The 13,005-nt window shown below is 46.3% G+C and overlaps 1 protein-coding gene across 4 annotated transcripts in view; it reads right to left on the bottom strand.

The window, feature by feature from the left end:
- vps50 (VPS50 EARP/GARPII complex subunit) overlaps positions 1–12,454 on the bottom strand; it is a 58,198-nt gene extending 45,744 nt beyond the window's left edge. For 2 of the 4 annotated variants that reach the window (XM_029167100.3, XM_029167099.3), the window contains exons 1-5: positions 12,280–12,453; positions 11,775–11,843; positions 6,559–6,681; positions 5,851–5,922; positions 1,977–2,030 (exon numbers count right to left, since the gene is read on the bottom strand). In XM_029167100.3, the coding sequence (XP_029022933.1) occupies positions 1,977–2,030; positions 5,851–5,922; positions 6,559–6,681; positions 11,775–11,843; positions 12,280–12,312 (351 nt within the window). In that variant the 5' untranslated portion in view covers positions 12,313–12,453. Of the gene's footprint in view, positions 1–1,976; positions 2,031–5,850; positions 5,923–6,558; positions 6,682–11,774; positions 11,844–12,279 lie in introns of all 4 variants that reach the window. The other 2 variants (XM_029167098.2, XM_029167101.3) reach the window with 2 other exon arrangements.
- Positions 12,455–13,005: the final 551 nt, after the last annotated feature.

Here is a 13,005-nt window from a genome sequence, read left to right on the forward strand (position 1 = left end):
CAAATGCAAATGTGCAGTAAGCTTTAACATGAGGAAGATTGATCACGCCCCCCCCCCGAACCCCTCTTGCAAGTGCAGGCTGCATGTCACAAGAGGGCAGCAGCTGTCACAAGCAGAGAATAAAGGTTAGGGACTACACAGCATTAGTCACATCCCATGCTGTCATTCCTCCACACGGGTGCAGCCACGGGTGTTAGGCACAGCAGGCGAGAACTGGAGAAAAGTGACACCGTGCCCTCTGGCCACAAAATACTACAGCACGTGTCTCTGACTGCAATGATAAAGCACCGCTCTGAGGAGTTAAGAGAATGTAGAGAGAAGAATGTTCTAAACGGGAAGTAGGAGGCGCGGTGCAGCCGAGGCTAGAAGTCTCCAGGTCTCCTTCACAGTCAAATATAGGTGCCCGGCTCAATGCGCTGAGCAAGCCTGTCAATCAAGAGACTGGTACCATGCAAATCAGTGCACCAGCTTTGTTCGGTCTCTCCTCTGATCACCAGGAAATGAGAACGACTCAAAGAGAGCTGAGGCGGCTCAATGGAAAGCGCCCTTTAAATTCACGACGGCGTCCACTAATAAGCGCTGCTGCCATTTTATGTCTGCTGTGTCACAGGCTCCGTGTACATCACAGACATGAGATCATTACTTCTCAGGCTGACCTTCAAACTGCTTTAAATCAGGCGCGGGCTCACTGAAATACTACTACATGAGCTAACGACAAAACCAACCTGTTAAAGCCGTCACCCGTCCCCGTCTCTGGGTTTTAGATTGAATTCACACAGACTAGCATTGGATTCTGAACACATCATCAGAGCGAGGCTAGCGCTGAAACACCTGAGTGACAGATGTGCAAAAATGGCGAGGCAGATGCATTTCTACAGGGCTGCATTTATCTCTCATGGACGGTTTGGAGACTGAGTAAAGGCAGGAGGAAACACGATCCGCAGGTATTAAAGTTAAAACTATCCAACGAGAAACACTCGACGGGAGGACTGCTTTTATGACTCCTGCTTAAACGCAGTGTTTGATCTTATCCAGTCCTGAGTTCTCGGAAACTTTTACATAACCATTCACTGTGACAGGGATTTCGGGACTGAGACAATGCACATGAAAACTTTTGGGGGAGGCCAGTAAACCAGTAAAAGCTCCAGATGCCAGTTACTCCATTAAATAATGTACTACCAGGTAAACAATATAAGGGACACACATTTAAGAGATCGCCTTCACTTACTTCAGTATCAAAGTACAAATTTCCAAGGTCCAAAAGGTTAACAGGCATGAATGTTCTTTCTATGTGGCAGTGGCCTAATCAAATTATCCCCAGCTCACGTTTTTATTGCCTGAACCATCACCAACGCCGCTCCCGCTGCTGCACAGTGAATTTCCAAGCACAATGAGATGAACGAGAACACATTAGATCATTAGTGTCAAATGAATCATGTGAATAAAACGGGGTGAAAGAGTGAGTCATCACGTCGGCTGGAGTAGTTTCCTGTAATCTCGAGGCTCTAGTGAATGGGGAAAAAAATAGACTGGATAACAGCTCCTTTATATAAAGACATCATCACACCGGTTCATTGCACTTCATTGCAACATCACTAAGCGATCAAAGAAGGAATTTATAAACTTCGTTGTAATTCACAACCTGGTTTTGCTCCGAATAAGAACTAGTGTATTGGCCTCTTTCCTTATCTATGGATAGATAAGGAAATTTCTTATTACCATGGTTACGGAATTTTTGTCCCGGTCAGAAGCCAACACAGAAACAGCTCCTGTGAAAATCTGATACTGTATCATGAAAATAACCTGATGTCCAGTGATATCACGTCATAAAGTGAGAAGAAAATGACATTCACAAATAAAATGGCTTCGTGACTTTGGGGCGAGATTTTAGCAGCTGAAATGTTTTTCGGGGACAGCGAACGAGCCAGAGAAAAGGCAGTTTACAGTAATGCGGCTGCGAGAGGCTGGAAGCTTACCTTGACATACGCAGGCTGCTTTTCCAGAATGAGATCCGCGACCTTTTTAGAAACCTATAGAGAAAGAAAGAAAAAGGGGGGGGGGGGCAGACAGACAGACAGAAGAAGAGATGAAAATGGAAAACAAAAGACAACGGATGTTCGTCTGAAATGTCACCTCACACAAACCGCATGGGCCGGGTACCGCTGCCGTCGAGGACGGGCCGGGAATAACAATTAACCATGTCTGCATCTGAAGCACGTAGCGCGCGGCTGAAGCACAGGGCTCCATTGTCAGGCTGCCTTGATTTAATGTCTTTTTCCAAGAACGTCACTCTGCTCCTGCGCTTCCTATTGTGTTGTTAATGCTCTTCCCTTTTTCCCTCTGCCTTTCACCATATTCACTCACAGCTCAGGTGAAACTGTAATTACTCCAACGCCCGTGTGCCCCGGCTATGACACCAAGTGCAGTATTAGGCATGGTCCTCAGATCAGCGTGACCCTTCCCCCTTATTAGTGCTGCCCTTCACTGCTTTTAGTGAAGTAAGAACGTCTGAGCACCGAAGGCTGATGGGAAATTCAAAAGCTACCGCAGCACAACACCTGGGTTACTCAAAGCGGTTATATGTAAAGCAGCCAAATGCATCTGAATGCCAGCATATTTAATGAGCCGCTTTTACTGTAGCGGCTCATTCAAAGCAGTGAGGAGGTTCACCATGTGTTACGTTTGCCTGAGTGCGAGTCGCACGCCCAAGCAGATGGCGAACGCTGCTCGAGTCAAACCGTCCTTTCCCCCGTGGTTTGGGATTCTGCGCCTTTCTGGATTCACATTTATGAATATGTGGTCACAAACAAAATGTGTGTGAAACTAGAAAAAACTTATCACAGCCTTCGGACTTTAACCTGAAGTATGGACTGCTAAGGAGGAGAATCTGAACGCACACGGAGGCTAATTGTGCAGTAACTTGTCCATGTAATTAATAATAAATGACATGGTGATGAACAGGAATCGACTAAGATCATTTCCTTCTCACGGACACTAACAATGAACAAATAAATTAAACTTAAAAACAAACACGGCACAGGAGAAGGTAGCAGCTAGCATTTCTGAAGTAATTAGTACTCAGCTATTAGTCGGGTTCTCCACACCACACACAGATATGTTAAGCTTATAATAAATGTGTTTCAGTGAAAACACATTGATTACTTGCTGCTTCTTATATGGTATACCAAGATTTATGAGGTGATTAGAGCTGAATTAAATAGCACTAATGAGGTTCAGCTGCAGTGAAATAAGTATCACGCAGTTAACGAAGGGCTGATTAAGAGAGCCAAGAGCCGAGGCGGCTCAGACCCGACGCAGGTCTGCAGCGCCGGCCTGAATGCAGTCCGCGCTAATTCATAAGGAGAGGCCTGCGATGCAGCGAGAGAAAGGCTATTACAACAACACCATTTGGAAAATGAGTTTGCCCAGTGTGGGGAGTCAAAATTGTTTTAGAAATGTCAGATGGATTTCCAATGCGGTGTTGTGGCGCTTACCTGCTTTACCCTCTACTTTCAGGCTCTCTTTCATGCAATGACGTGAACTTTCTGCTTTCTCCCGCGAACACGCGGCCTCGAGCCCCCAACTCCACCCCCCCCCCATGCTCCGCAGGACGCCGTTTCCGCTTGATTTAAACACACGGCGGAATCTGGCAACCGTGTGGGTTTAGGCAAAGGTTGCGTAAGCGTTGCTAACTTTGGGGGGGTAAAAAAAAAAAATGAGCAGAGGGACAGAATTCATTACTGCTGCAGGAGGGATAGTCATATCTGGCTTTCAAGTTTCATTAAATATTGAGCATCTTCATCCCTGGGATTAACATCGCCTTCTCCAACATCTAGCCTGCATTTCATGCGAAGGCAGTCGCATGTGCATGTGCAGCTTTGCAACCAAACTGTTGTGATTCTGCATTAATGCAAAAAACTAAATGCAAAGTGTTAAATACAAAATAAGTACTAAGGAGTTCAAACTAGAGTTGGGTTCATGCGAGGTTAAATGTTAATGACTTTAGTAGCCCCAATCTTGCATCAGAGAGTTAATAAAATTGACAAAGGCCCTGCTACAAGCATGAGTGTCCACATTAATTAAGACCTTCGAGCATTCGTGTATTTACATGGGAATTATGGCAACACCACACAACCAAGCCGTGTCTCTGGACCCTGACATTTCTCCTTTGGGCCGTAGTCTCGCAGCGCGAAGAGGCAATTAGCCCTGAGACAAGCCTCTGCCAGGCGTGTGTCAGAGATGCCAATTAAGCCTGGATGCTGTGGGAGAGAAACGCGGCCGGTCTTCTCTCCTCTGTACCACAGCAACCCCGTTCTGCCCTGGTGCTGGGAAAGAAACGCATACAGAGGCGTTTCAGTGTCAATAAAAGTGGGTGCAGCGATAGTGACACACACCCAACCAAAAAGTTACTATTTTTTTTTTTTCATGGTATACAGATAATAACTTATAGAACATGCCTCAGGTTAATTAATCTGAATAATTATTTATGTGATGGGAAAACTGACCTGTAGAATTTAACCTGCAGCTGCCAGTTATTAGATTTTACATAACACGAGCCTTCAGACGCAAACGCAATAGAGGGAGCAAATCAAAAGGAGCTACAGAGGGAAGACACCTACTAAACGCCTCGGGCAACGAAGGCAGACCGAGCGGGAGGCTCTGCTCATATAGGCTCGCGATCGCAGGTTTGCATCCATGAGCTCGCGGAGGAACATAGCTGCCGATTATCTGCCTGACAGTGCGCCGGACCAATTGCCATGAGGTAAAAGCACGAGTAAAGCTGAGGTGGACTCGTAGAGTGGAAGGAGAAAACCTTTTTTTAAATTCATCATTCATTACATACATTTATTGCTAATCTATAAATGAAGTCATTATTAAGACCGATGGGCCGATGACCCACGCTCTGTCCTGTCCCTGAATGCTCACAAAGAAAATCACAACTGCATTTGAATAACTGTGAATGCAGCATCAAAGGGACCCAAAGGGTTTTGCGGTGAACTGCTCATGCGCCGCGTTAACACTGCCCATTCACTGCACGGTGCCCCCTGTAGGTGCGGTGAGAAAGCCTGTCACCTGCACAGCTCGCCCAACGCTTTCCACGAGTGCAACCACCAAAGGTGTGTTCATGTCAGAGCCTTATTTTCTCCCCTACGTGTTGCTATAAATAGAACGCGTTGACACCCGAGCGGCAGTCTGAAACTGCCTGCATTGTTGAGTCGCACAACAGTTTCTGGCTGTCAGGCGCAGGTTTCACAAACCACATGCAAATTGTGGGATCGATAGAGAAAACCGAGGCTGGTAATGTTCCTCCTGGCCTCACATACACTCAAAAAATGCTATCGACTTTGATGGGATGGATGATTGGGATGCAAGGAGACGTCTGCGAGGTAAACAGGATCTCTGGGCTCTGTCATAAGCAGCTATTGTTGAATAATCGAGCAGACGCAGACGCTCAAAGCTATTATCTAAATGAAAGCAGGCTCGTCAGGTATTGTGTTTTTGGCTGCGCCAGAGTTTTAGGAGGTGTGTGTGTCCTCAGCGTGAAGCAAAACGTTGGGCTTAAAGGATTTTTCATTACTGTCTGTTTCCAGAAACGCTACTAATCGGACTGTGAGGTGAAATAGTCTGTCAGCTAAAGTTTTCAAAGTCAAGAACAAACGATGGAGTTGGCGTCTAGTCTAGTTTCTTTTCTTCTCAAACGTGGGAAAATATATTTGGTAATGATTCGTAATTTCAAAATAACATGATTAACTCTGTGTGGCAATAAAGCATTTTCTATATTTTTTTACTATTATGTAATTCGTAATTCAGTGCATCCTCACAGTTTAAGAGAGAGAGAAACATACGTACCGCTGCCTGTTGTCTCTTCAGTTTGTCCCTGTAGTCTTCCAGTTCCTGCAGGTTCAGTTCAGGTGGAAGTTTCTAAACACAAACATACACATTCTCACACATCTGACTCTGCTGCGCATTTACTAGACGCGTGCTCTATTCCATCCAAAAAAACTAAACAAAAAGGATTTGCTCAATAAACAGACTTTGCCTGATCAGAAGTCAGATTAGTCAAGAAGGCAGAGGGTGTTATTTAGTAAACAGCAAACAAATTCTGCTAGGAAAAGAAGATATCCGTGGCCCAAAGGATGATAAGTAATTACTTTCCCCTTGACTGAAAGTCTCATTTCAGATGATGTAGCAATACCAAGATAAATCTAATGAGATTTCACACCCTTCTTGTGTTGAACGGATGCAATCCATCAATTTGGACGTCAACGGCACGCATGCGGCTCAGTGGAAGAGCAGGAGCTCAGCTCAGGTGAGAAAGCGCTTCAGCTCCGTCAGTCAGGAGACGCTCACCACGCACAGAAAACCATAATTATGCACATCAGAAATGCAATATCGCCGTTATCGGAATTACTGAAATGCGGTGGGTGGGGGAGAAATTAGGTTTCCCTGCGCCTGCGAGAACTTGGGAGTGGGTCTACTGTCGCCATTTTCCGAGCCAGTGGTGCTTATTGGGTCCATAACACAAATGCTCGCTCCTTCATACAGTGAGTATCTGACCTCCAGTTCATGCCGAACCATGTCGAAGGAGTCGTTGGAGAAGTAGACCTCCTCTATGCTGTCGATGATCTCCTGCTCCGCCTGGGGGTCGATGGGCTGCTCCCTGAGCTCCCGCAACTCCTCCTGAAAGAGACAGTCAGCGACAAAAGGGGCAGAAATTATTTAAATACGCCCTTGGAGCAAACATTTCCAGGCACGCTGGGACCCAAACAGAAACGGGACCATAACGGAGGATTGCATCATTTCACAGCTAATGGAAAAAACAAACATCAAAATAAGCACATGAAAGCAAAAAAAAAAAACGAACATTAGGCACAAAGGAGGGAGAGAACGGAGTGTGAGGAAAGAATCGAGAGGTACAGTGGAGTTCAAGAGCAGAGAAAAGGCTGGAGGACAAAGTGGGCAGAATACATGAATAGGGAATGAAGGGGCAAGGAGAGGAAAGAAGGGCACGTAGTGAGGACATGGGGCGGAGGGGAAAACACTAATCATGGGAAATGGGAGAAGATGGGAGCTCATTTCGCTGGACAGCTGGAGCCCTTAGAGGCGAGATGAGATGGAGGAATCGCCACAAAAGTCTCCTCTTCGGTGCATGTGGGAGAAACATCAGAGCCTTATTGATCATACTGGGCTTCCAGTCAGCGCCTTTAAACCCTCAATGAGACCAGATATGATCAGACCTCAATACAATAGTGTCTGTGTCAGTGTCCGTGACCTGCGGCGCCGCGGGTTCCTCCGGCGAGAACGTTCTAACGTTCCGGCCGACAGAAGCAGAAGAGAGATGTTGCTCAAACTGACCAACGTCAACGACACGAGGGGAAAAAGCAAAATAAAAAAAAAAAAAAATCTAGGTTTCACCAAAGTCCTCCTTCCCGCTGGGAATCACAACCCCCCTGACTATTCAAGCAGCTGACAGGCAGCTCCCGCTTGGAGCCACGCTGACAGCTAGCAGCAAGTAACACATAGATCCAAAACCCAAATAAATCATATGAGGAACGCGTGTGTTGCTGGTTCGGTAACAGGACCTACCTAACAGGAGGTGAACACGGATGCAAACACAGGGATCGGTGCATCATGTGATAGACACTCATCACAAAGCCACAATTCACACATCTTCCCCAGCTGCTATCAGCAAGACGCGTGCAGCGAAGCGGTGACGGGCGCCGACCGCGCGACTGAATCAGCTGCTGTGGCCGAGACTGACATTTATAGAAACCAACGCTGCTGAGTGAAATATAGCCTCGTTTAAATCAATTACGCAAACGGAATCCTTTTTATACGGTGTAATTAATATATAGTGAGTGTGGTGGTGGTGGGTGGGGGGATGTCTGCATTCGCATATTTGAATGGGGGGGAGCGAGCTGGAGCCCTGGAGAAATGTGTGGGAGTGACACGGGAGAGGAGGGGTGGGGGGAGTGGGGGGGGGGGGGGGGGGGGGATCAGTTCAGATGAGAGGGAAAGTGAAAGGGGGGGGGGGGGGGGGGGGGGGGGGGGGCGATGACTCACCGCCGGAGAAAGTTACAGCGGGAAGGAGAAGGAAAATTATCATCTCCCCTATCTCCCCCAGCACAGTGAGCGCCCCCCACCCCCCCACCGTCTGTGTCACCGTCGGCCTCCGACCTGCGAACACTCGACGCGTCTCTAAGCGAGCGACGCCGCGAGACTGCGTCGGGTTAAATACGTCTCCTGACTGTCTGTCGCCGCCGCCGCCCGTGTCCCACACGCTGAGCCGCTGCCAGGCTTTGATCAGGATTCACCCCGAAGGGTGAGGCACAGGCAAGGCACCTTTCATCTCCGAAACGAACGGGGCGTTTCAAAAGCTTTACCAAAGGATCGAGGTGGACTAAAAAAAAAAAAAAACACCTGCGTCTTTTGGGACATTAGGGCCGTTTGACAGCCGGCAGCAACATGCAGACAGCTGCCGACTTAACAGGTGATTCTGTGGAATTTTTACTGCAATATAATATGTGTCATGCGCCGTCTTCTGTGAACTCCAAGCCGGTGATGATGCTGCACAGTTATTCTATCAAATCAGGTTCTTGGATGATCTCATCTCAGAATCAGCCCTGACTGAGTCACCGGCGACGCGCCTGTGAACCGGCCATCGAACGACTCTCTCATCCAGCTTCAGCCCCGGTCCTTCAGAAAATACACACTGTGCTGAGCGCCACTAACACTTTAGGAAATCATGCACTAGGCCTGTGATGCACGCAGCCTAAATGAGAGGTTTTGATTGAACAGAGCTCTGCGTCTGTAATGATGTGGGACACGTCATGAGTGAGCCACCGCTGCCACCTGCTGGGCAGATATGGTTTTACACCTTCTCAAACTCAAGGCTCCAGGTCAAACTCAGTTTTCAATCTGTTCCAGATATAAAGTTAAGCATTGCCTTCAGTGAATCATGCTTTCACACAAGTTCTTTACAGGTGCATGACCCTGATTCGAAACAGTCCAATGATATAGATGTGTATCACATAATAAGCTGATCCATTAAAAAACTTTTGTTTATTTACCAAAACAAATCTTGAAAAGCAAACACTGTGTGAAGAAATAATTTCTGAAATTTAAAGTCTTCTTCGTAGGATCACTGCTAATGAGAGTCTAATGATGGAACGCATCAAAGGCTCTGATAAAGAGGTTAAAGAGAGAGCACGTCAACACATAAGATCCCTAATTCTGGCTTCAGGAGAACAGCTTTGAACTTAAAGGTTTGCTAGATAGTTTTTAGGTGAATTTGCAAATCGGTTTACTCAGTAAGATTAACAAAAAAGAATTAAAAATCCCAACAAAAGGTTGAGGTTCAGTTACAAAAAACTGTTAAAATGCAATTTATTTACTTTTGGTCTGAAAATCATTTTTGTAGATGAGATCCCATTAACATCCCATAAAAGGAAAAACACCAAGGCCCGGCCTGGATGATTTCCATTTTATCGTGCAGGTGGCATTAGGCGCCCAGCAGCAGGTGAACAAGGGGGATCCGGTTTTCTGTGAGACCATGACGTCCCCTGAGGGCAAAGCGCTGCTGCAACCAAGACTCTGGCCTCGTTCTGCACACACAACCAGCGTGACATCTGTGAACGAAACCAAATCAAATGTTCCACCGCGGCGGCTCCACAGAGCGGCACAATGCTGATCGGTTATCGAGCGTTTCTTCACTTCGGCCATTACCCAAGCAGGGGATGCGGATTTTAGGGAGTTGGTGTGAAATTAAGCAAAAGACTTTATGAATGCAAGTTAAAAAATACAAAGCAATATAAATACATAACTATACTCCTTGCAAGATAAATACTTGTTAAACATAACTGCAGATTTTTTATTCATGCAATAAACTGTTTGTCCCACTATAACTCCATTATTAGCTACAGTAGCAGCAGTATGATTTTAGTGACCAGTTTAATGAATGCACTACAAAATCCCACAAAGACACGGAGAGCAGTTCCCATGATTCATGGGCCATTCATGTAAAATCACACAAGGGTAAATACATTAGTGGTTTTCATAAATAAGTCACATGTGCCTGTTCTGAACTAACACTATTCCCTGGAAACGTTCGACCAGCGCTCGCACTGTCGTGCCTCCGCGTTCCCTCTCAGACACTGCCAAACCAACAAAATGTGATTTTACGCGTTAGCATATTCGCTGCATTTCATCACTCCATTCATCCATTAACTAAACCATTAAGTAACGGTTGGAAATAATGACTGCGCTGCATCATTCGTCATTTGCTGTCCCCATGTCAATCCATCCCCCTAGAGCCAGACAGATGTTGCTGTCAGCCCCTGGAGGATGACAAATGACGGGAATCGTGGCTAAAATGGTTGGAAACGCTTCAGTGCTTTAAAGCTGTAAATAAAAGTAGCATCAGAATGAAAGGCTGTGCTGTCAAGCTTCCACACAGAGCAGTGTGTTCCCGCAGAGACACACCGATCGTGACATATTGAGCGCTATTCACCTTTAATAAAGAAGGACTGAAGGTTTTCATAAAGCCTGGCCTGTGCGGGTCTATTATTGTGAAGGCTGAAAGGCCCGGAGGGAAAGTAAATACAATCAAAGCATAATATCATCACATAATGAAACGTGTGTTTGAGTTGAACAGGTAATAAGCCGATGTTTGATGTACACACAAGAAAATGAACCCGGGGCTCGTAGAGCGGCTCCCGCGCACAACCCCTCACGTACAGTGCACAACAAACCCCGCAAAACGTCATTGTGCCATGACGCCTCCCATCAGCAGGTGTGATGGGATTTACAGTAATTCTAGAGCCGTGAACGCAGGAGAACAATCCAGGCCCGACTCCGACGGTGTTTGATTACTGCTCACGGTCAGGACACAGCTTCACCCGATACCAACCTCAAAGTCAGAAGAGACCCACAACCTGTGAGAGGAACTATTTTCTTCCAGAAACTCCCATCTGTTATGATGCGGGCTCAAAGCAAGAACAGGTCAGCACTGTGCGTTGCCTGGAAATATTCGGCTGTTCTCACACAATGTTCTAGTCCACCGGGAGTCGGGCTGTGGTCCCCAAACGGAGCTCAGACTTCTTTAAAATAAACAGCAGACTAAAAAAAAAATACTCTAGTCGGCTTCACTTTCACAACTCTCACAGACGAGTAGACTAGAAAGCACTTCCTTTTTTTATACTCGCTGCAACAATTCTCACCAAAAAGCATTAAAACGCCAAGTGCACAGGCCTGGTTAAGGGTCAAAGCGATGATAAACAAAGAACCAGCAAAAAGATAAGCAAAAAGAACCCCTGTCTGAATAGGTCGGGCTGATATCACAATGGACTGTGAATAATTAAACATCACCTCGCAGAATTCACTGGAGGTCAAGGCATCGAGCCCCAGCCGGCCATTAACTAACAATGCACTAAGGGAGTCACTATACATTAAACAAGCACACTGTTACTTCTTCTGCTCTGTTCCCTCTTGACAGGCTGAATAATGACATCTGCTTCCTATGACTAAGCGTGACGGATTGCTTTTTCACACTCTGCGGTGCCAGTAGGTTAAAATACTGTAAGGACTGATGTGTGCTTAAGTGATATGGATGCGAGTCTATTTACAGTACTGCGTGTGAACCATTCACCAGAACAGAGGCACGAAGGACCGAGACGCATCCCAAGATCGTCTGCTGGAGTTAACTTTCAAAACACATTCAGCATGAAGCATATTATGAGAAAAAAACCTGTTGAGAGGAATTACTCAGACCTTACCTTGCTTGGGATCCTCAGGTTCTCCACAGGACTCAGGTCTGCCATGCTCTCCTGGGGGCTTTTCAGGCCCTGTCAAAATAAGAGCATCTAATATGAAGGTGACATTTACTCTACTACTTTCAGTCACAGCCCCGTCGCAGCAGGCTGTTCATCAGCCCACTACCGCATTCGGCCAAAAAGTGGAACACATGGGTCGATTTCTGCGAGAGATATGCTCCGCTGCGTCCAATAGTAGATCAGTAGGTCTAAGACTACGGGTGTGCGAGCTGTGAACGCCCAGCCTCCACCGCCGGTGCCGGGTCTGCTCGTAAGAGCTCACAACACGCGTTGGCTCCATGCCAGGTCGGCGGGTCAGAACCGCGTGGCAGGTGTCGACAAGCCGCTAGCATGAATCTGAACGCGTCCCGCGAAGCGGAGCTGTCAATTAGCCCCTTAGCTCGGCTAGCTGTTATGCTAGCTGTCTGCAGCCGCGAGCGAAACGCGTCCGTGCACCGGTTCCGCTCACCTGGCGGGCCATCAGAGACTTGATCTTCTGCATCGGGACTTCGACTGCTTCGACTACACGCGCGATTTCATTACGGGACGGTCCTGCTTTGTTGTCAACGATTCTCCTCCATCACTACGAGAGAGAAGCCATAGTTGAACGTCACGTGGCTCGTAAGGGAAGAACCGAGAAACCCGTCAGCATTCTGGGTAGTGTAGTTTTCAGTGTGACTCGAACGCTACCTGACCTAAACAATCCCATTAATATTAGTGAATTACTTCTACAGAAGACTATATCTGATATAAAACTGGAACACATCACTTTCCAATGAGCCTCAGCAGCGCTGGGCGAGTCGGACCCCACGGGCCGCTACAATATTAGATGTATGAATGAAATAACAGCAAAAATTTGTTTAAAAGAGGCGTAAGCGTTAACATTGGAACACACGTATTTCTGCCGTGCACCACTAGGTGGTAGTAAATCAACACACAGAAAAAACGTGAAATATGGATAGTAAAGTTCTATTGCAAAAGTAAGAGCCTCTTTTTAAATGAATAGAAAGTTGATCTATCTGTTTATTATGCTGTATTTTATTTGATGTACTTAACAAAATTGATTTTATACATACTCCTGCTCTACTTCAGAAGAAAATACACTTATTACAATTATCATGTATGAATATAGGTTGAATCATAATTTTTTAGAAAGCCATTTTCTGCATAATTTTGCACTTCGATTTATTGTGTT

The sequence above is a fragment of the Betta splendens genome, chromosome 11 (assembly GCF_900634795.4).
Source record: "Betta splendens chromosome 11, fBetSpl5.4, whole genome shotgun sequence".
Classification (NCBI taxonomy): Eukaryota; Metazoa; Chordata; class Actinopteri; order Anabantiformes; family Osphronemidae; genus Betta; species Betta splendens.